The 25,923-nt window shown below is 36.2% G+C and overlaps 1 protein-coding gene across 1 annotated transcript in view; it reads right to left on the bottom strand.

The window, feature by feature from the left end:
- The window catches only part of ctif (CBP80/20-dependent translation initiation factor), a 71,947-nt gene that overhangs the window by 9,419 nt on the left and 36,605 nt on the right, over nucleotides 1–25,923 (bottom strand). The window contains 5 exon segments of the mRNA XM_082141642.1: nucleotides 2,055–2,210; nucleotides 6,193–6,492; nucleotides 8,518–8,992; nucleotides 14,510–14,578; nucleotides 18,868–18,944. Coding sequence (XP_081997768.1) covers nucleotides 2,055–2,210; nucleotides 6,193–6,492; nucleotides 8,518–8,992; nucleotides 14,510–14,578; nucleotides 18,868–18,944 — 1,077 coding nt within the window.

Here is a 25,923-nt window from a genome sequence, read left to right as displayed (position 1 = left end):
GGTCGGATATTGTTTTTGCCCTTGAATGCATGTAGGAGACTACAAAACAAAATTAGTAACCTTTAAAATAGCATAATAGGGGCACTTTAATATGCAAATATTGCATCTATAAAATCAGAAACACAAACTTCAGCTATCCTACTGCATTTACATCTCGAGTTTTCTCTCTTACCACTAGAGCCTTCCAAATCTATTAATGAAGAGTGTAGAACTTGTATATGTGAGTTCTAGCTGTGTGCAACCAGGTAAAGGTGATGAAAATGCACAAAAGAATCCAACAAAAGGGTTTGAGAAGATCAGAGATGCGTCCAACCCTTCAGTTCAAGCAGCTTTCAAATGAACAACAGACGCTGTCTTCTCTCCCTCCCTCCATTCATCCTGTCTTTTATTATCTCCCACACCCTCAGCGCTCCAAATACACCTGTCAGCTCCACACTACAGCTGGATCACCTGTAATTACCCGACCTGCTCTGCCGGTCCACACAACACACACTTCACACACCTGGCTGAGACGTAATCGCTGTCACACACCGACACAAAGTGCCTGTTCAGACTCCCAGACCATCGTGTCGGGACGTGCCGATACGAGAGCCGAACGGGATGTTAATCCGACTGCGATCCTGAATAGCGGCATTCATACGGCACAAACACACACTGAACTCTCACCCAGATCGCGTCTCTTTGATGTGGAGCGGCTGAAGAATCAAACTTTGGCTTTTGACGGATCACGTCTGTCATCAGCTGAACAACTGACAGGATTCAGCCCAGACAGGGAAGCCCTATTCACCAGCGATCGGGGCATTTCATCAGACAAAGATCATCTTTAAGTCTTAAAGTGGGTCGGATAATGAAAAAACGATTTTTTCTTGATCTTTTGAAATGAGTTTGATGTATTGTGAAAAAAATACAGTAACTTTCACAAAGCAAAACTACCTTGAAAGAAGAGCTGCATGATTATGCACGAAAATAAACATGAAGTGCGCCACTTCCCAAACTTGTAAAAACCACCTAAATAAAAGCTTGATGGTTTAAAGTTTGAAAATGAAGAAATTAAGACTAGAATTGTTATTTTACAGTTGTACCATAAAATTATTTATCTAAAATATTTTTATTTTAGAGTGAAATATTACAATAGGAATGTCTTGTTTTCATTTTTTATTTTGTAATAATAATAACAATATTATTATTGTTAATAATAATAATAATAATAATATTATTATAATTATATCACACTCATATATATAAAACATTGCTTGGCCAAACAAATTTAAAGCCCTACAAATTTAAATCGCATTTTCTCTAAATCGCGCAGCCCTACTTAAAAATATAAAAAATTATTTATGGTCATCAGATAAATACAATTGAATACACATTCACCTATTCAGTGTTCAGCAACATGTTCAGTTATGGTGAGTTAATATGTAGGAAATAAACAATATCATTGCTAAACAGCAGAAGATTTAAAGGGGTCCTATTCTGATTTTTTATATTTTCAACGTTCTTTACTGTGTAATGTTGCAGTTTGAACATGAAAAAGCTCTGCAACGTTACAAAGTCTCTCCAGCAGGAGTTATTCTCTATATCAGTGTCTGACACGCGATCGACTAATCGCAACGCAAGCTCCAGTCGACCAATCAGAGCACAGTGTGCTTTTCAGGAGGAGGGGCTTCATAGAGACAGGAAGTAAACAGAGCGTTACTGACAGACTGGGTGAAGAGGAGCTGCAACAATGGAGAATATGAGAAAAATAATGTGTTTTGAACATTAAAGCATGAAAACCTGTTCTTGTAGAGCACAAAAACTAATCAAGACTTTGTAAAAGGGCATAATAGGTCTCCTTTAATGATAAAGAGTAAAATGTATAGGAATTTGTTTTGATATTTTGATCTCTTTCTGACTGTTGTTTCATGAGTTAATGTGACATTTTAATCTCACATCCATCAGAGCGAGATGTGTTCTGTCAGGAAGTCAGAGTCACAGTATTTAATCCGAGTAGATTCTACATACAGCGCTTCCCTTTGGCCTGCAGTTGATGAGGTGTGTGTGTTGTGTACCTCTCGTAAGCAGGAGTAGATGGGACACACCAGCACTCTGAACGGCTCTCCAGCGCTGCTCCTCATGGTGCCGAACACTTCACACAGAAACGTGATGAAGCCCAGCCAACACTCCACATCTGTCTGCTGGAGCTCCTCACGACGCTTGAAGTCCCTCTGGAGAGACACACAGAGCAAGGTCAGCATGTGCACGCCAACACACAACACACTTTTCAAAGTTTTTGAAAGAAGTCTCTTCTGCTCACCAAGGCTGCATCTATTTGATCAAAAATACAGTAAAAGAAGTAATATTTTATTATTACAAATATTAAGAGAACCATTTTCTATTTTGAATATCATCAAGGCTGCCTTTATTTGATTTGATCAAAAGTACAGTAAAACAGTAATATTATGAAATATTATTGCAAATGTGAAATGTATATATATATATATATATATATATATATATTAAAATGTAATTTATTCCTGTGATCAAAGCTGAATTTTCAGCATCATTACTCCAGTCTTCAGTGTCACTGTTTTGCTGAAATCAAATATTATTGGTGCTCAGTTTTTAAAGCTGCAGTCTGTAGTTTTTCCTCTTTGTCGCCACCTCTGTTCGAAATCTGCAATTGCAGTTATTCGCAGAATTATCAACTTTACGTGGGTTGTGCCTCGGCCCGGCACAGCGCGGATGAATCCAATGTTTTGAGGAGAATGTGCGGCTGTCGGTCGCCGCGCCGGTGTGGATACTGGCATTCGCAATCACAGATTCTACTTTTTGGAAGTATGACCAACATAAGAATTTTCACCGGAAAATGTCATTGAACAAGTAACATCCACTTTTGTTCTGACCTCCTAAGGGGAAAAAAGCATTGCGATAAATCGCACTGATTAAATCTAACGATCGCTTATCATATCACGTCAAACCGTGCAAATTATACTTTATTCTCAAATTGTTAATGTTAACAACATCAGCATTGCGTGACTACATTTAATGCCCTTCCGATATTTATCCTTGTTTTCGCATGGGCCGGTTTCAGTCTCTTTTTTTCTCTTTCGCGTTTGTTCGGGTGAATCTACAGTTGTGCTGGTGATTGTCGTTTGAACCTTTCTGGATCCGCCATCAAATTGATTTGAATTATATCAAGTGCTGTGAGAAAAGGCTATAAATCTCCACCTCCAACATCCTCACACTCATAGCCTACTAGCCGAGACTTTTCTTTATGTGTACAGATGTGCTTTATGTGTACAGATGTGCTTTATGTGTACAGATGTGCTTTATGTGGACAGATGTGACGTAATGACGCAAAGACATGCTCGAAATTTCCGCGGAAATCCTCCAGTACCACTGGAATTAAAAACATTATTACAAGCTTAGCGTTTTGAATCGAGCTAAGGCAAGCAGAGAGTGTTGAACACTGGCTGGTTATGAACTTGCTCAAAAAAAAATGTGGGATAATTTTTAACCCCAAAAAGCTACGGACTGCAGCTTTAATGGTTCTTATTATCAATGTTTTAAACTTAATATTTGATATGCTTAATATTTTTGTGGAAAACGCGATGCATTTTTTTCAGGGGTCTTTGATGAATATAAAGTTCAAAAGAACAGAGTTTATTTGAAATACAATCTTTTGTACCATTATAAATGTCTTTACTGTCAATTTTGATCAGTTTAATGCATCCTTGCTGAATAAAAGTATGAAGTTGTTGTTTTTTAATCTCATTTACATCAATCTTATAAATGGTAGAGTATCACTGTTTCCACAAACATATTAAGCAAGGATGTTTTCAACATTGATAATCAGAAATGTTTCTTGAGCAGCAAATCATCATATTAGCATGATTTCTGAAGGATCATGTGACACTGAAGACTGGAGTAATGATGCTGAAAATTCAGCTTTGATCACAGGAATAAATTACATTTTAATATATATTCACACAGAAAATGGTTAATAATATTTCACAATATTACGTCCAAAAAATGCAGCAGTGGTGAGCATAAGATACTTTTTTATTTTTTATTATTAATCTTTTTTTTTACTTTTTTTTTTTTTTTTTGTATATTCAGAGAACACCAATACACAGAGACTCCAACATACAGATGTTTTTACATCCATTACATTTCCCAGCATGCCTGAATCATCATGATACAAGTGCATATAAAAATCCAAAATACTTTTTATCTCTCTCTCTCACACACACGCACACGCACGCGCACACACGCAGCTCGTCTCTGTTCTGCGATAAGCCGTCTGTGTGTTAGTGGCAGATTGCTAAATGAGTCGGAGCAGACATGTCCTTTCACTAGGGTCAGAGACGCTTGCATCTGTGTGTATCTGTTACATAATCCCGTCAGAACGAAAGCGTCTGCTCCAGCGTCATACGGGTGAAGAGCACCGGTTTATGTGAGGACGAACCGGATGATTCATCCACCAACACACACTCAAACTCCAGACTGATGCCTGAGACACAGTTAAAGGGGCTACTACATGTTAAAAGGCAAAAAAGAGATGTGTGTATCATGACTTTATCCGTTTAAACAATTACACTACTGTTCTAAAGTTTGGGATCGGTAAGATTTACTTTTATTCAGCAGGGATGTGTAAAGACATTTATGATGTTACAAAAGATTTCTATTTCAAATGAATGCTGATCTATTTATCAAAGAATCCTGAAAAATGCATCACCTTTCCATAAAAATATTACTAAATGAGTATGTCACTTTAGAAAGTTTGCCTTTTTTAGATACTAAGTAATGCTACTGTAATACATCATAAAAAATACTATAAATTATTATTTTGTATATAGTTTTTAAGTTTGATTGTAGTAGATGGCTTTAGTACTTTTCCTTCATGATCCTGTTATTGACATCTGCAGCATGGGGTTTGTTTGCGACGGAGCGTTTGTTGGTCTGTGTGTGTCTGTGTGTGTGTTGGTCTGTGTGTGTCTGTGTGTGTGTTGTGTGTGTGAGCGTGTGTGTGTGTGTTTTGGCCGCACCAGCAGCAGGTCAGAGTTCTGGTATCACATCACTGTAAGTCTAACAGTCAGTTCCCAAAAACACTGACAAAATACTTAGAGCTTTACCACCAAAACCAGTGTACAGACAGACTGACCCCAAACAACACAGACAGAGACACGGCACGTCTCCCTGCAGCGATAATAATACACTAACTAATTAAAAGGGTCGTATATTTAAAGCATTGTGTGTTTTAGCACCCAGAACTAACTGAAATAAGTTACTAAACAATAAATTACAAAAACTGAGCTAAAAATAAAATGAAAGCTATATATACGAATTTTATATATATAGAATACATATGTATGCATGCATGCATGCGTGTATATATACACACACACACACACCCACATATATATTTAAATGACAGAAGCACATAACAAAATTATTAATACTTTAAAATTAAAATGTAAACTGAACTTAAAAAATAAAATAAAAATAAGCTATATATTAAGCTACATATATTAACTCAAATTAAAATGAATACTGAAATATATATTTTAAAAAAGCTAATTCAAAAGATTATAATTGAAAATATTACTAAAATAACGTTTGTCCACACATAACCAGTAAAGTTAGTTGTAATTTAGTTTTTTTCAAAAACAGGCTTTTATTTGTTACTAAAAAATTATAAACTGTATGCAATTTTATGGTGTCATTTTGAAATTGAAATTGATTATAAGGAAAAGAGCAGTCAGGGTTTCCATTGTACAGAAATGAGAGTGAGGAAATGATGAAAATTTCCTTTTGTACTATTTCTTTAAAGTTTATTCATCAGATTTCAGAAAGATTTGGGAAACTCCTAACTTTTCAAATGAGGTGAAAGTGTTTTGGGCCTAAAAATGTCCCTTTTGTCCAATGAGGAAATTGTACAGGGTCACTCAGCTGAATTGCACAGATGAATCACATCCTGAAGCTCTCGAGAAAAAGAGGAAGAAGAGAAACAGAGAGAACGCAGACACAAAAGAGGAACGAAAGAGTTGAGATGGATGTGGTCAGGCAGCAGGTGAAATGTCACGTCTGAGCGACATCTAGCCACTGTAAAGCGTGCAATCTGATTGGTCCTCAGAGACAGCACTGACCAATAGGAGAGAACCTGCAGTACATGAACGTGATGAAATAAGTACACTCAGTTCTTACCTGTAACATGTTGAGTAAGAGAGAGCGGAACTTGGTGCCTTCCACCATGAACAGAGCCATCTTGTCACAGAGTTTGGCGGCGGTGGCAGCGAAGCTTCGGTCGCTGACGGCCTTGCTGTAAATGGTGAGCACGATCTGGTTCAGCGTCTCCTCCGAGTCGGCTGAGTTCTGCGCCTCCTCCATGAACGAGGTGAGCTGAACCTCCACGCCACTGCTGTTGTTTTTCATGCTGTTTAGAATCTCTAATAATCTGTCCATTCGGTTACGCTGAGGTCCGGCCATCGCCACGGGAACTTCCTCCTGCCAATCAGAGTACAGCGAGAGTGGTCATGTGACTTGGAACATTGAGGAATGGTGTGGTTCAAAAGTTTGGGGTCACTAATACTTTTATTCACCAAGCTTGCATTAAATAGATCAAATCTATCTATCCATCTATCTATCTATCTGTTCATCCATCCATCTCTCTATCTATCTGTTCATCCATCCATCTATCTATCTATCTATCTGTTCATCCATCCATCTCTCTATCTATCTGTTCATCCATCCATCTATCTATCTATCTGTTCATCCATCCATCTATCTATCTATCTGTTCATCCATCCATCTCTCTATCTATCTGTTCATCCATCCATCTATCTATCTATCTGTTCATCCATCCATCTATCTATCTATCTGTTCATCCATCCATCTATCTATCTATCTGTTCATCCATCCATCCATCTATCTATCTGTTCATCCATCCATCTATCTATCTATCTGTTCATCCATCCATCTCTCTATCTATCTGTTCATCCATCCATCTATCTATCTATCTGTTCATCCATCCATCTATCTATCTGTTCATCCATCCATCTATATATCTATCTGTTCATTCATTCATCTATCTATCTGTTCATCCATCCATCTATATATCTATCTGTTCATTCATCCATCTATCTGTTCATCCATCCATCTCTCTATCTATCTGTTCATCCATCCATCTCTCTATCTATCTGTTCATCCATCCATCTCTCTATCTATCTGTTCATCCATCCATCTCTCTATCTATCTGTTCATCCATCCATCTATCTATCAATCTGTTCATCCATCCATCTATCTATCAATCTGTTCATCCATCCATCTATCTATCAATCTGTTCATCCATCCATCTATATATCTATCTGTTCATTCATCCATCTATCTGTTCATCCATCCATCTATCTATCTATCTATCTATCTGTTCATCCATCCATCTCTCTATCTATCTGTTCATCCATCCATCTATCTATCTATCTGTTCATCCATCCATCTATCTATCAATCTGTTCATCCATCCATCTATCTATCTGTTCATCCATCCATCTATATATCTATCTGTTCATTCATCCATCTATCTATCTGTTCATCCATCCATCTATATATCTATCTGTTCATTCATCCATCTATCTGTTCATCCATCCATCTATCTATCTATCTGTTCATCCATCCATCTCTCTATCTATCTGTTCATCCATCCATCTATCTATCTATCTGTTCATCCATCCATCTATCTATCTGTTCGTCCATCCATCATCTATCTGTTCATCCATCCATCTCTCTATCTATCTGTTCATCCATCCATCTCTCTATCTATCTGTTCATCCATCCATCTATCTATCTATCTATCTATCTATCTATCTATCTGTTCATCCATCCATCTATCTATCTATCTGTTCATCCATCCATCATCTATCTGTTCATCCATCCATCTCTCTATCTATCTGTTCATCCATCCATCCATCCATCATCTATCTGTTCATCCATCCATCTCTCTATCTATCTGTTCATCCATCCATCTCTCTATCTATCTGTTCATCCATCCATCTATCTATCTATCTATCTATCTATCTGTTCATCCATCCATCTATCTATCTATCTGTTCATCCATCCATCTATCTGTTCGTCCATCCATCATCTATCTGTTCATCCATCCATCTCTCTATCTATCTGTTCATCCATCCATCCATCCATCATCTATCTGTTCATCCATCCATCTCTCTATCTATCTGTTCATCCATCCATCTCTCTATCTATCTGTTCATCCATCCATCTCTCTATCTATCTGTTCATCCATCCATCCATCCATCATCTATCTGTTCATCCATCCATCTATCTATCTATCTATCTATCTATCTATCTATCTATCTATCTATCTATCTATCTGTTCATCCATCTATCCATCTATCTATCTATCTATCTATCTATCTGTTCATCCATCCATCTATCTGTTCATCCATCCATCCATCTATCCATCCATCCATCGTCCATCCATCCTTTTGTCAGGAACTAAACTGGGATTTAAAAGCACCTTCTCTTTCAATCTCCTCCTCAGTCTCTCTTTTGACGACTGTAGTAAGCAGATCTTCCCGCTCTCCGTCTTCTCCTCCTTGTCTTCTTTCTTCCTCTCATCTTTCGCAGGTTCGTCCTTCGCTCCTCTCTCTGTGTGGGGCTCCGGCTCCTCATGTTTTACATTCTCTGTCTCTTTGGTATTGCGTGTGAGGCCCCTGTCGGCCCCCGAGGGCCCTTGATTGAAACTGTTCGTCAGGTGTTTGGGATGCTGATGCCAGCGCCGGTTCTGGCTGTAGCCGTGATGTGGTCCGCCCTGCCGCCCACCCTGGTTCTGCTGGCCCTGGTAACCCCGCCCTCCGTGCTTCATGCCGGCGCCTGATTGGTGCTCAGCGTTGGGCTGTTGCATCTGATTGGGCTGTTGTTGCTGCTGCTGAAGAGGAGGATTCTGGGATTTCCCACCAGGCCCTCCTCCTCCAGGCAGGCGCTGCGGTCTCCTAGAACAACCAAAAAAAAAAAAAGCCTGTTATTGACAATGTCACTGAGTCCTTCTTGCCCATGCAAACACTGTGTTGTGTGTGGTTACCAGGGTGTTGCTAGGCGGTTGCTAAGGTGTTCTGAAGGATTTTTTTTTTTAAGTTGAGCGTGATTTGGGTAGTTGCTAGGGCATGGTTAGGGTTGTTGCCAGTGTGTATTCGCTAAATAACTGGTAAGGTGTTCAAAGCAGTAGTCATACATTGTTATGCAGTTGCTAAGGTGTTCTGGGTAGTTGCCAGGATGTTGCCAAGCAGTAGCTAGGATGCTCTGTGTGGTTAAATACGTAAATACACACAACAAACAAATAAATAAATACAGAAAAACAAACAAAAATACAATTAAATAAATAAAACAAACAAAAATACACACAAATAAATACACATTTTGTACATAAATTACACAAAAAAATACACAAATTCTGTTGGACAATGCAGGACAACAAACAGAATTTTAAGAGCATTCTGGGTGTTTAAGTCAAAATAAATAAAGAAGCAAAGAAATAAACGCCAAAAATATATCTGTAAGTACAAAAAATAAATAAATAAGTGTTAAAAAAAAATCATCAATCATTTGTTAACAAACATGGATTCATTACTTCAATGACTTCATTGTTTCTGCCTTAAATTAATACATTATTTGCTAACTGTGTGATTTGTATATTTACATTTCTGAAAAACATAACTTGGACACATAAATTGTAATGCAGACGTGCATTTTCTTTAAAGCTACTTTGAAACAATATGTATTGTGAAAAGTGCTATACAAATAAATGTGAATTGAAAAAGTTTTAATAATTGTTTTACTATTTTGATAATAGAGATACCACAAATATAACAATAACCACAGAGAAGAACAATATTTTCAGATTGATTTTCAGCTGATTAACAGAACGTCATCATGTGTTGGTGTGGACATCAATAGAGTTTCTTTACAGTGTGAACAGGCCTTAACCCCAAATATCAGCATTAGTAATCGTGAGGATTGACTTAAATACCACGACTAATAACTGCAGCCACACAGAGAGTGTTTGTGAATGTGTGTAATGATTTACAGCAGATGTGAGTCAGTGTGTAATCACCCCGATCTCCATGTTTGCACCAGTCTGACGGGATGATCTATCTTCACCAGCAGAACTCCAGTCATCCCGATCAACACTGGATTACGGCTTTACATTCACACACGCCTGTGTGTGCATTACATGTGTTTGCACACACATAGACACGCTGACATGTGCTGTCTGCGTCCGCATGCATTAAGAGCACTGAATGCGTTACTACACGTTATGTGTGTGTCATTAATCATTATGTCTGTGTGAACAAATGTTAGTGTCACTGACTGCAATAATCAGACTTTGTAAGAAAAGACAATATTTGGATTCAAGCCATTTAAATTACAAATTGCACAAACAAAATGTAATTAACTCCATCCAAGTTAAGTGCAAATTGAGTTTCAATCGTATTTTTTCAGGCATCACTGAAAGCAAAAATCTGCATAAAGCAACAACAACAACAAATCCAAGCCAATCTAAACATATTCAGGATTTCTGGACCAATGAGATTTCACTATGACTAAACAAAAACCATACAGCAACATATGTTAATATAGAATTCAATAAATGTATCTAAAGACCTAAATCTAAGATTATAAAACAGATAGTTCTGGTCCTTGATTCTGATTGGTTGAGCCTGTGACCTCATTACATCAGTATTATTGCACCACTGCATCTAAATATATATAAAAATTTTTTTTATAAAATCAATAAGCCCTGTGAAGCCGTTTGTTAGGCAATTTATGCTTTATGTATTTTAATTGCATATGAAATTTCCATACATTTGGATTACACAGATTTAACTGTGATGCATATTTTTCATATTTTTATATGCATGTAAATAAAATAGGTAAGAAATGGGTAAGACTCAAAAATAAATAAATCATGGCATAAATTGTTAATTATTTACATAGTTGATTTTATTTAATTAATATATATATTTTTTTTTAAATGCAATTATTTATGCTTAGATTCAGCTTAAACCTGTTAATTGTGAAAACTATTAAATGTATTCAAATAAATAGTATGAGCATGGTTAAAATAGTGTATCTGTGGAACAAGCTATATTCAATTAGTTAAAATGTATGAGATCGAAAGAAATTTTATTTAATGATGAAAAAATAAACCTGATAACTGTGTATTTAAAACACATTCAGTTTATTAGGACTATTACAGAAATCTTACTGATGTATCACTGACAAATATGCATCAGATTATGTTCAAACTGTAATCCAAATGGATGGACATTTTCTATGCAATTCAAATACATAAAGTTAGGCTTAAATGTCTAGATTTATAGCGATAAAGAAATGAGAGGTTTTTGCAGGCTATTTGTACCATATTCCAGCACTGTTGAGCACAATCTTCCAGTGAAGGAACAAGGTCAATCTCACTGCTTCTATGAAGAGCAAACAGGCGGACAGAGGCCTGGAGCGAACACACAATGACCATCGGAAATCTACAACATCAGTGGACACTTCAAAGACTCACGTCTTCACTAGTGACCGTTAACCTACATAACCTCACACACACATGATGCCACACACATGGGAATCTCCTCGCTGCGAGGACAGGTTTTGCGTTTGATTGACAGCTTTAGAGCGAGACGTCCAGGTTAAGGTCATGTTTGACCGTGGTGTTTTGGTTTTACGAGGGGTTAATTTTAGGGGAGATGCACACTGAGTGTGTTGAATGACAGCTTGAAAATAAGACGTCGAGGTGCTGACCGTGACATTCTCCAGGCTTTACGTGGGTTAACCCTTGGCGTCGCTCCACGGGAACATCATTTTGTAATGATGTTTTAGAAAGAAGTCTCTTCTGCTCACCAAGACTTGTGAAAAATTTGAAATGGCTGTTTTCTATGTGAATATATTGTAAAATGTATATTAATTAAATGTTAATTTCTTAAAATATACATAAAAAATTTACAATTTAAATATATATAAACAATAATATTATACCTACAGTGTTTAAGTACAGTATACACACACACACAAACTGTTTATATATTAACCGTAACCTATTCTGCAATAAAAAGACATGCAGTTTTAACATTTTAACTAATTTCATCAAGTGTTAAAGGCAAAAAAAAAAGTGATAAAAAAATTAGATGAAAAGAATCTTTGAAGAAAAGTTTAATTTGGAGTCGATTATGATGAAGTCCTTGAATGTGTTTTGGAGAGGAGTCAAAGCATTTCTGTTCAATTAAAATCAAACATCTGCTCAACAGAACCACATGCGAGAGACTTCAGATACATGAGGAGAATCAAGATCTCAGTTCGATAAAGAAATTAACCTTAATAAACCCAACAGAACATCTTAACCAGGCATGACACTTCTATATTATTGTTTTGTTTTAACCTGCAATGACAATTACAAGCACAGCATGATAATGCAGGGTAGCTCCGCCCACACTGAAATCTCATTGGTCCAAAACCTTGCTCTATATAGTTGCATATTGAAATATGTTAGTAGTGAGTTGAAAAACTTGTGGTTATGGTAAGGGACGGGACATTTGCCAAACACACACACTCTGGTTGACCAATCACAACACACTGCTCAAGCCGACCAATCAGAGCACAGTGTGCTTTTCAGAAGGAGGGGCTTCATAGAGACAGGAAGTAAACAGAGCGTTACTGACAGACTGGGAGAAGAGGAGCCGCAACAATGACAAATATGAGAGAAATAATGAATATTCAAGGATGAAAACCTGTTCTAGTAGAGCACAAAAACAAATAAAGACTTTCTAAAAGGGCATAATAGGTCTCTCCTCTATAATGGTGATTCTGATCATTTAAAAAAAAAAATTCAACCAAGACAGATTTCCATTTTGTGTGTGTGTGTGTGTGTGAGTGAGTGAGTGAGTGAGTGAGTGAGTGAGTGAGTGAGTGAGTGAGAAAGTGAGAGAGTGAGTGAGTGACTGAGTGAGTGAGAGAGAGAGAGAGAGAGTGAGTGAGAGTGAGAGTGAGAGTGAGAGTGAGAGTGAGAGAGAGAGAGAGAGAGAGAGAGAGAGAGAGAGAGAGAGAGAGAGAGAGAGAGAGAGCAAGCGCCAGATTCAATGGTGTCCACACCCAACCCTTCCCTACTCTCATTCTCACTCAGAAACACTCACACACACAACAATACAACAAGAAGTTATGTGAAAACCTCTTACATAACAGAAGCATAATGTGTCATAAAGATAAACCCTGACTGACAGGTCTGTCACTGATGGGAATCTCCACACTTCAAGCCAGTTTCTCGTTTTCAAGTTAAAGAGTTCACTCACAGCAGAAACCATTTTTAATCTGACACAAACCAAAATAAGACTGAGGAAGAGAAGTCTGCAATGCAAATCTGCTGATCAAAAATCAAAAAAACAAATCCTTCCAAAATGTTCAAGGGGACAAATAACAAATAAAAGATAGGCTGTGATAATTAAAGTTTCTCTGCATTTTGTCAAATTAAACATGCTGTTTACTCTATAAAGTTTAAGTCTATAGTAACCCAAACTTTACTTCACAGAATACACACTAGATCTCCACCATGTTAAACAGATAATCTCTAGAAGATTCTAGAAGCATCAGCCTCCATGTCTAGCAGCGGCTGATCGATATATCAGCCAGTAAATACTGGCTTAATTATTGCCATTTGACGATACATTTTTAGTTTTTACAGGAAGCAGGACTTTTATTTTGACAGCGCTAAGAACTGTCAAAATAAAGTAACTATTATAATATAACTTTATAATAAAATTAAATATTATTAATAGAGAGGAATTAATAAATTCTCATGTTTATTTTGTCATCAGGTTTTTTCACAAATTTTCATCAAATTAATATAAATATGTGTGTGTGTGTGTATATATATATACATAAGTAAACATCAAGTGAAATTAATATAAATGTGTGTGTGTGTGTGTGAATAATATACAAAATAAATAAAAAATGTCATAAACATTAAATCAAATTAATATAAATATCAAAATATGCTTTATATCAGCATTGGCCATCAAATAATAAGTTAATAATCAGTCGACCACTAATGTCTAGCACTCCTTTCACTCCACTAGATCTTCTCAAACCATTCCCATAATGATCTTCATTAACATTCCCTCTTACCCGCCATCTTAATGATGCCACCCCGCCTGTGATTTGGATTTCCGTTCTGTACTACGGAGATACTTTGTGGATTAATGATGACTCAACCGAAGTGAGAGGAAGAGAACACACTGTACAGTGATCAAGATTTGTTGTGCAAGCAGAATAAAGCAAACAGGTTTCACACGGACGGACACAATTCCAGGCCAGAAGAAGATGGTTAGTTTGAATCCCATGAGCGGGTTGATCCCACAAGCAGTTCAGAAGTCCGGTTTGTAAGTGGAAGGACAAGAGTGAGCGGACAGGATTCAGAAGAGCTGCTTGGAGCTGGACCCGTTTGAGACACTGACCTGGACACTTGCCGTTTCCCCTCGGCTGGCAGCAGCACCGTCAGATCATCCTGGGGCGGGTTGGGTCGGCTACGGGTACGACAGGGAGATGATACGTGAACAAGAGTGGATGAGAAGGTAGAAACAAGGTGGAAAGGAACACAAGACGACACGAGAGAACGAAAAGAAACAGGAAGAGCAAACGAAAAAGGAGGAGATGGAACAGTAAAATCTAAGACAAAAATGCAAGAATAAATGATTGGGACAGTTATGAAATCTACATTAAAATACAAAAACAAAAAAAATACAATAAAATATGAAATCTACTCAAAAGATAAAATAAAAAAATAATTAAAATACTAAAAATAAAAAAATAAAAAAATAAAATGACTATAAAATGTTATAAGAGCTACAGGGTTTAAGGGCAGCAACTGAGTGACATGGCATCTACATAATGCTACAAAAGCCAAAGAAACGTTGCAGTGAATATGAAAAGACAGGACGGTTTCCACAATGGAAGTTTCTTTAGATGCAACTTTGACTGCGAGTGGCACGCACAATTCCTATGACAGGGATCCTCGAAGAAACCCCCCCCTAATTTGTTTTGATGGGTTTTGTGACCATGTGGTCTCCGTCTTTTCCAGCGTGAAGGTCCACCATCACTCCTCATCCGGAGGGTGAACAGGGTCTGAGTTTATTCCAGTCCATCAGGTGCTGTAGATTATCCTGCTGAGCTTCTTTATAAGCTCTAAACTACTGAAACACCCAACATAACCCAAACTGACCTGGAAAAAAGCAGATTCCTTTGCCTCAAACTAAAACATTTTATGAAAAAAATAAAAATAAAAATAATAATAATAATAATATTTTTATTTATTTATGTATTTATGTATGTATTTATATATATATATATATATATATATATATATATATATATATATATATATATATATATATATATATATATATATATATATATATATATATATATATATATATATATATATATATATATATATATATATATATATATATATATATATATATATATATATATGCTCACCAAGGCTGCATTTATTTGATGTAAAATCTGTAAAATTGTGAAATATTATTACAATTTAAAATAGCTGTTTTCTATTTGAATGCAAGTTAAATTGTAATTTATTCCTGTGATCAAAGCTGAATTTTCAGCATCATTACTCCAGTCTTCAGTGTCACATGACCCTTCAGAAATCATTCTAATATGCTGATTTCTTTTGCTCAAGAAACATTAATTATTATTATCAATGTTGAAAACAGTTGTGCTTCAGAAACTGTTATACTTGTTTTTTTTTTCTGGATTCTTTAATGAAATTTAAAAGAGCAGAATTTATTTCAAACAGAATCTTTTTACTGTCTTTACTGTCACTTTTGATCATATTATGCAAATGAATTATTCAAATAATGCTGAATAAAAGTATTAATTTCTTTTTCACAAACAAAATGCATACATGCATACATAAATGACACAAGGCCAAATTTTGGAACCAAAACCAGATGAATCTGCCGATGTCAAACTCAAACTGTCCTTTATACTAAAAGACCCGAGACCTTTGAGCATGTGTGAGTTTACATGGATAAACACACGCAAACACATACACACAGACTCTGATGAACCTTTCATTAGTTTGACTGGCTTTTAATAAATCTAAACTGCTTTCCTGCGAGATTCTGTCAACAGAATATGCTGCATTTCATAAAATGTGACTGCAAAGATGTTTCGATTCAGCAAACTAATCTCGAGAGCGAGAGAGAAAGAAAAGGCAAGAACTGATGCCAACAAACAACATGACCGCAGGGTCCTCTCTGGCAGAAGCAAAGCATTGTGGGTGGCCAACACCAGCAATAACAGGCTGAAAAGCCTTCTGCTAGAGGAGTGGAAGAGAGAGAGAGAGAGAGAGATGTGGGAAGAGAATCGTCTTGTGTAGTGAGGTGAACTCGCACACACTCTCTAAATTTGAAAGATTTATTCTCTAGATTGTCTTTACTCCTACTTCTAACTTTTGTAGTCAAAGTCCAAGTAAAACATGCAAAAATTTGCACAAACTTGCAAACACAATGCAAAGGTGCTGTGGGTGGTGTTATAGAGAGCTGCAGGGAAGAGGGGTTTATGTAGGCACTTTTTTAGCACTTCCGGTTCCATCGCCCCGAACTTAACGTGTTTTTGGTTAAATGTCTAAAATAAGGTCTGTGGTGGATTGGGATGCACCATATATCGGCCGTCATATCGGTATCGGCCGATATATGTTCATTTTTATGTTATGGTTATCGGCTCGATAATAAAATTTGGCTGATATATTAAAGCTGATAAATAATGGATTATTTCCTTCAGCTGAGATACTTGATGGTGTAACGTGCAGTGCAAGTCTGTCATATAGGAGACATACAATTATAATGAGAACATTATAATTGTGTGCTTGGGACATGGCTTTTAATGGTGAGACTTTTGTTTTTTGTAATCAGGCTCAAAAAAAAAAAAAAAAAAAAAACGATATAAATTTGGATTTAGATTTATCGGCCAATATATCGGTTATCAGCTTTCAAATATAAAGAATTATCGGCCCAAAATTTCCCATCGATGCATCCGTAGTGGTGGACACAAGCTCAAAATATTGTCACGTTTTATTCTCAAAAATAAAATAAAATAAAATAAAATAAAATAAAATAAAATAAAATAAAATAAAATAAAATAAAATATTTTACTTGCTGACAAGTGTCTAAATAGGACTACAGAGGTTGTCGGCACATTAAACAGAACAGGTAAACTCATCTACTCACTATAGGGTTGGGTATCGTTTAAATTTTAACGATTTTGATTCTTATCGATTCCTAATTTCAATTCCAATCAGGCAAAAAAAAAAAAAAAAAAAAAAAAAACTGATAACATTCAATAAATGATTGAAATAAACTGTTTTGGGTATTCAGGTACAGAAACCGTAAATCAAACGTAAAATAACACTGCACTTTATAATTAAAAAAATACATTACAAATATAGTTACAAAATGTAAGAACAGCGAGTACATTTTCTCTTTATATTTTGTCGTCTGATTTACGTTATTATAGAGACGGAGAGCTGCACGGATCCAATATACTGTTGCACATGTGTTTTCTGTGTGTTTATGTTCACTTAAAACACAGCCCACTGTGTTTACGAGGATATTTTGAAATTTTTTGTGTGTATTTGTCCGTTCAAGTGCAAAAAGACGTGGAAGAGAACTTCAACATCGCGCACTATTCAGTATGAGAGGTGCGCACGTCGTTTTGGATGTGTGCGTGTGTGTGTGTGTAGCACAGAAAAGGTCTTCTCGCATTTGAATGGTTTAAAATGACATTAAAATCACCTTTTCTGTGCGCGTGCTTTGGATGTGTGAGCAAGCACAGAAAACGGCGTGCAGGTAAAGTCATATTAAATGCACACAAAGGAACCAAAATTTTAATTTTATAACAAGCATCCAATTCCAGAATTGGAATCCATTTTTGATTCCAAACCCTCTTCACTAGTCCACTTTTACAGCCTTGTTGTGTCTATAATCGCGCACTTGTGAACTATTCTAACTCAAACTTTCAGGGGAAATGTTTTTTAATTATAAATCCGGAAGTCATGTGACCGTGGTGTAGTTCATTTATAGCCCACGTTTAGCTTTATACTTTTGCCGATTGTATATAGGTTTCAAAACCACCAGTAAAAGGCAACAGTGCATTCTGGGCCGAAGTGAATCTGGGAGCCTTTCTCCACAAACAAACCATCTATTCTGTTCCACACGCCCCGTCAAAGCAAAAACCTCAGTACTGTATAAACGTCCTTGAACACGGCGGCACCACAAAGCACACATGAGAAACGTCCACTGAAGAAATGCAGTCGGACTGGGTTCCACACACAAGGACATCAGGCCGATGACAACGAGAGCTTTTCTTTGCATTAACAAAGCCATGAATAATAGAAGGGTTTTGCTTGCTTTCACCCTCTGCTTTCTCCTTTTCTTTCGCACAAGTTTAGACCAAAATATTTTCTTTTTTTGCAGTTTCTTAGCAACTGCAAAATTACAACAGAGAACTGTTCCGATGAGGTCAAAGTCAAAACGTAAAAGCAGAAAGGTGGAAGTGGTTTTGTGGATTAACAGTGAAGATTATGAGTAAAGAACACGCAGATACTCCAAACACAACACAAACACACCGGCTGACGCTCTCATTACATTGGAAAGTGTGAGCTGGAGTGTTTTCTGCTTTGCGAGTCTAACATCAGGTCTCTGCGCTCAACGTTCTCGCTGAACAACTGGAAGAGAGTCCGACGGTAACGTAAGGAGAAGGTCATGTCGTGTTTTGAGACTGAGTGACTCACCGGCGGTCATTTCTGCGGCGGCGAAACAGTTTTTTAGTGTGTGCGATCTCAGCTTCATTAGGCAGAGGAGGAAAAACCTGCAGACAGAGAGAGAGAGAACAAACCAGAACACACATCAGAAACACAACAACAAAATACAGCTTTAGTTTACATATATGAGTGAATCACACAAAAAATAAATTAATTAAAAAGTGATTTATTTGTTAGTTTATTTAAAAAGAATTCATATTTTTTATAATTGCAATATTATTTTCATGATAATTATGCACATTTTCCCATAAACACATCAAGAGATTTAATTAAAAAATGTTTTAACTGTGTACAATAAATACAGCCAGGATGGAATATTTTTGTATTTCTTAATATTTTAATTAAATAATATTTATATGTGCACAGTTATATGTCCATATATACATTTATATATACACATTTACATATATATGTAGAATATAATATAATATATAAATATTATATATATATATATATATATATATATATATATATATATATATATACACATACATACATATATATATATATACTGTACATGTGTATGATATACATTCATATACACATACATTCATATATCCTGGTTCTATTTGTACAAAATAGCTAATAACATTGAAGTAATGACATGAAATTGTCAAATATGACCCATTACTTGACATCTGCGCAATTCAATTCAATCAAATACAGATGTTTAGAATCAATTCCCACCCTTCATTATTCATAATATTGTTTCACACGAAAATACGGTCATTTTGTGCATGTGACTTCAGAGGTCAGTCTGCAGTGTGTTCTGCTGTATGAACATTATCTACAAACACAAGAGAACCACAACATCCACAGCACCATGAACTGAAGATAAGATAAAGTTTGAAAGAGATTTCTCTTGGGTCCTGCAGGAGGTTAAAACGCCAAAGTTTATCGGCCAGATCTGGGAAACAAGTACTGGTGCATGATGGGAAATAAAACTCTAAACTCTGACAACCTTCCATTTCACAGCATAATGGAACATTCTTGAGCTCTGAGCTGCAGTAGTAGCAGTGCGCGCACACACACACACACACACACACACACACACACACACACACACACACACACACACACACACACACACACACACACACACACACACACACACACACACACACACACACACGGTCCTCTGGGTTTCTGTTTCTAACCCTTCTAAGTCTCTGAAGCCAAAACCACTGTATGCTGATTGGCTGGCTCTGATTGGACACAGATGTGGCAGGAGATTAGTGTAATTGGCTGCTTTTCCTTGTCGGCTTGGTAATAAGGGCTTCTAAAGCTTAACCCCGCCTCCACACAGAAACACAGCCAAAGTCGGACACAGAGAGTCGCCAACCATCACGTTTATTACAAAAAACAACTGAAACTTTAGAAAATAAACCTCCGGATGCATTCATAATGATAAATACACTGCGTCAGAGACCTGGCTGGACCTTCACCGACCCATACTGAAGTAAAAACTTCTGAAAACTCATTCAGAAATGAAAACGGTCATCATTGACTCACTCTCACGTGGTTTTAAACCTGTATTACATACTTTCTTCAGCCGAAACACAAACAGTGAATGTTTGAAGAATATTCTGGCCTCTCTTTTACATATAAAGGCCAGTCTACACGACTATAAGAAGAGTTATTGTAATAAACAGCTTGAAATGCAAATTAACATTTATAAAATCCAAAGCACTTTACATAAGCTGAAAACCCTATTCATCATGATAGTTATGCACATTTTTCCTGAAACTTTCTTCACTGTAATGCATCTGGACAATAAAATGTGTTTCAACAATTTGGTCAATAAAATTATTTTCAACAATTTTCAAAACGGTAACATAATAATATTTGTAATTATAAAAAATGAAGTAAATTTTTGTACAGCAAACACAAATATAATGCATGTAAAAAATAATAATAATACTACCGGTTAAAAGTTGGAATAATTAAGATTTTTAATCTTTTCCTTCTTTTAAATAAAATCTTCAGTAAAAACAGTAATATTGTGAAATAATATTACAATTTAAAATCACTATTTTCTATGTGAAAATATGTTCAAATGTAATTTATTCCTGTGACCAAAGCTGAATTTACTCCAGTCTTCAGCGTCACATGATCCTTCAGAAATGATTTTGAAAACATAAAGTGTATATATTTTGTCTCATATTTTATATTTGCTTGACAATAACTTGACAGTTGAGCAATGATTACAATCCGATGGAATACACATGGCTAAAAACAAGACCCACCTTACATTATTGATAACATTTGTTTCACATGCCGAAACTCCTGAATTCAGAGGAGAATTGGATATGATGAGTGTTCAGATGTGGCTCAGATGTCCATATTTAAAGCTGGCCAATATCAGATACCAAAAAGTCTCATCTAATAAGCGTTTTGCTGTTTACATGCAAGCAACAAGATCTGATGTGTGCCAGATGTGTGTGGAAAACAAGCGCACACAGAACTGTGAACGCAGCCGTAGAGACAACGGGAAGACTTGTGAGGTTACGACTGTCATTTTGGGTTTCGCCCCATCAGAATCCATCAAGTCTGAGTTTCTAAAATCATGAGGAACTTCCTCCGTGGCTGAGAGAGGCGTGTCCGCAAACCTCCATTCATCTCCAGTGTGTGTGTGTGTGTGTGTGTGTGTGTGTGTGTGTGTGGAGCTACTGTTGCAGTCCTGCAGGATGTCACAAGTTGGACGTCTCCGCTGTAATGTTCTCCAGATGATAATCGCAACCACACGAAACACATTCAGACTTCAAAGCGCCTAAATATGTCAATATTTACACAAGCGTGAAACGAAGGAAAGCGAGGCACGAGTTTTCGTTTGACATGATTAAAGTCCTCAATTATTATTCTTGTGCACACAAAAAAAAACTTGTTATAATTCTTTAAAGGAAGCGCAAAGAAATCAGGTTTTGTTTGAACATGCACTGAGACGTATTTTGAAATACATACAGCCACAAATGTAAGCATCCGAACAGGTATGTGATGAATAATTATTGCAGAATAAAGGACAGCAGGGAGGAGGGCCTTTTGTTTATTTTAAATAAGGGTTCCTTGTTTTTTTTAAATGTGAAACAATACGAATGAGTGTGTGTGTCCTGTGCAGGACGGCTGACAGATCAAAGCCAGTGACACACACACACACACACACGCAGTTGGGCAAGTCCCCGCTGAGTGTGACCTTTGACCCCCGGGCTGCAGGACTGTTGGTCAGTGCAGATGTGACTAGAGAGGGCGCGAAGGGAAACGTATGCATACCGCCACATTCCAGAGGTCAAAGGTCACAACGGAATCCATGTTCACAGAGTGCCTTACAAGACTCCTCCCACTCTGACCTGATTGGTCGTAATGATGATGTAACTGTGAGAACTGTCAATCAAATGTCTACTCCTCCCATTCCATGTATATACCAGGATATTACATTGACTATAGTACTTTGTCGTGTTGCCTAAAACAGCAATAAACACTATTATAATAAAAAAATATTAGAAATACAGTATTGTATGAATAATAAAATAAGATATAAACAAAATGGTGTACGTGTGACAACGTGTGACATTTAATTTTAAGATATTAAAATGACCATAATATATGAAACATACTTAAAAATGTGGGATACTTAATGAGTAATAAATAAATAAATAAATAAATATATCTCCAGTATATACATAAAAATATCTATTTGGATTAAAACTACACACACATATATATGCACACACACACACAATTAATAAAAAAATAAAATATATATATTATATAATATTTAATTTTATTTATTTAAATTAAGACAGTTATATTTATAAGTATACACACACACACACACACACACACACACACACACACACACACACACACACACACACACACACACAATGAAATATGATTGGAAAATTCTAATAAAAATGTAAAAGAAAAAGTACAAAAAATAACGTATAAGAATATCTAACACTAACCACAAAATTCTACACAGCTATAAACTACAACTTGGCGAATTGGCTAACTAACAAACTGAAAACACAAACGACAAATAAAGAAAGAAAAGAGAGACATGTTTCACTTTCACTTGGAGCTTCAGTTTCTATAATGTGATATGAGACGATTCAAAAGACTTTGTGTGCATTTCGTTTGACTTTTTGACAAGCTATATTTGAATTATTTCCATTAGCCACCAAGTATAACACACACAAAGTCTTCGAGTCAGTGGAATGGTTCATATTGGCCAGGGTGGGTATGATGATGCGTGACACCGGCACTAGAATCATCACAACCATCAGAGGTAACGAGATCGACCCGCAGAACGACCCAGCTCAAGAAAACTCATCCAAGAAAATGACACTGAGAAAGAACATGAACTCTCCCTGCCACAGATGATATTAGAGGGTTATGGAATTGAAAACGCTGTGGATTAAGACATTAACCTGAAGCGAGTGAAGACGTTTCCCATCAGAGGACGCTGACGAACCGTGACAGAGAGAATATTACATCCTCTGATTTAAACAGTCCGAGCGGAACAAATTTCGGAAAGATTAGCCAGAGAGGCTCTACAGGTCTTTAATATTACACTCCAGCAGCTTTTAAACTCTCAAATTGAATGTGGAATAGGAAACGGTGAACATACCGCTGGAAACATCTGCAAATAATTCAAACTGCTGATTTCAAATAATTCATAGAAAAGTGCTTTTACTTGAACCCACTTAGTATTCAAACTAGTCCATACATGTTTTAAACACCAACCAAGAACCATGTTTACAGTATCTAGCTGATTTCCTGTGCTGTGATTGGCTGTTTGTTTGATCCAATCTCTGAGGGCAATAGAGTGCATTAGTGCCCGCCCCCCTTTTCAGCAGTATTGGTTCCGAAAGTATTTTAACCATTCATTTTTTCCCCATAGGGACTTTAAAATAGTCTTTCTTAAAGAATTATTAAAGCCATAAACTAACGAGTTGAAATCACAACACTACAAACTTTGATTTGAAGGGAAAAAGCTTTTGAAAATCGGACAAAAAGACAAAGGCACAAGACTGTGCACTTAACGGCTTTAGTGAGGGACAGAACTACAATTCACTAGCATTGTGAACAGCATAATTGAATTAAAAACGAAGGTGAAATATAAAACTACTCATTTAGAAATGTTAATTACATCTATAAAATCAATAAATTTAAGTTTATTGCAAAACTGTCAAATACATTACGTCATTCGTAGTGCTTCATAAGAGTGGGCGGAGCTAAAGAGCTGTTTGGGCGTTTTGCTTGTTCCGACTCTCTGATTGGTGGAATTTTCTGTACAGCATCATGGGTAATGTAGTTTATCACCAGGAATTTTTGCATATTCAAGTTTTTACTTAAGGAACCCGACTGTTGCACTTTATACGGAGGGTTTGCTCACACTGCCAAAAAAAAATCTTATTTGGCACAGTGTTATTTTAGCTTTTATTTTAGTTTTATTAATATTGGGAATTCCTTTTTACTGTTATATTTTTTGTAATTTCATTATGTGCTTTTGTCATTTTATTCGTTTAAAAAAAAAAATATATATTGCTATTTAGGTTACATTTATTTTTTATTTTAGTATTAGTTTTTATTTATTTCTAGTTAATAATTTTACTGCTTCTGTACTTCAACAAACTTTATTCAGTTTATTGCCAAAACATTTAAAATTTGCGTTTAGTTTAAGTTTTTCAACTAATAATATCTTTCTTTCTTTCTTTCATTCTAACTAACTAATCTATCTATCTATCTATCTATCTATCTATCTATCTATCTATCTATCTATCTATCTATCTATCTTTCTTTCTTTCTTTCTTTCTAACTAATCTATCTTTCTAATCCATATTTCTTCCTTTCTTTCTTTCTTTCTTTCTTTCTTTCTAACTAATAGATCTTTCTTTCATAATATATAATTTAATTTCAGCTTTATTTCAATTACCAGAAATGTTTTTATAGTTTAGTTAACGATCATGATCCCGATTCGGCAAAACAGAAACTTAAAATTTCAAGCATTTTCTTTTGCAATTCAGACAACAAAAGGATATAATGCACGGAACGGATGCACCAAAAATATCTGATATTTGCAGGCTGCCTGAACAAAGCCGGAGCGTCCCGTGTGAGATGTGTTGGTATGAGCCTGTGATTCTAAACTTAGCGTTCACTGGACAGAGACGGTTCTTTGTTAGCATCACTATTGCAGGATGACTGAAGCCGTCACCTCTGGTATTAACGTGACCCTTTTCCTGTTCACGAGTCGGTGTCACGACATTCCGGATAATGATGCGGAATTCCAAGAGGGAAAGTGACACAGGAATTCCTGCGCCGCTAGCGGGGTGGAATGAGGAAGACAATGAACCATCAGTCAAAGTGCCGAACACTTGGCATGCGACCATGACCAGAGAGAGAGAGAGAGAGAGAGAGAGAGAGAGAGAGAGAGAGAGAGAGAGAGAGAGAGACTCACACAGTGCAGCTGACACACACATACAGTAAACAATGAAAAGTTTTCCAAAGAGAAAGAAAAGGAGGGAATGAGAAACAGGGTTCGCACACCTTTTGACCAATGAATGTCCACGACTTTTTCCAATCTTTCATGATTACTGGTCAGAGTTGTCATCGTTAATCTATTAATTAATTGAAATATAGCTGAAATGAAAAAAAATAAAATATATAAATAGATGAAAAATGTTAACTTATTTTATTTATTTTAATTAGTTGCAAAGACAACATTTCTAATTTTTGTTTAAGTTGAAGCACTAAAATTAAGAATAAAACTGAAATAAAATAACTTAAAACCAAATAGAATTAGAAAAATAGAAAAAAAATTATAAAATGTCAAAAGCACATAAAATTACTTAAACTATCATGTAACACCATAATGTGTGACACATACTAAATAAAGACTTGGCAGACCGGGGAGTTATGCAGTTGTGGGGTATCCTGGGTGCTTTCCAGAATGTCGCTATATGGTTGCTAGCCTCTTCTGGCGGTAACCAGGGAGTTGCTATACGGTTGCTAGGCTGTTCAGATTGA

Source organism: Leuciscus leuciscus (genome assembly GCF_965113295.1).
Source record: "Leuciscus leuciscus genome assembly, chromosome: 16".
Classification (NCBI taxonomy): Eukaryota; Metazoa; Chordata; class Actinopteri; order Cypriniformes; family Leuciscidae; genus Leuciscus; species Leuciscus leuciscus.
Note: the sequence above shows the minus strand (reverse complement) of the source record. Positions and strands in the feature narration are given on the sequence as shown.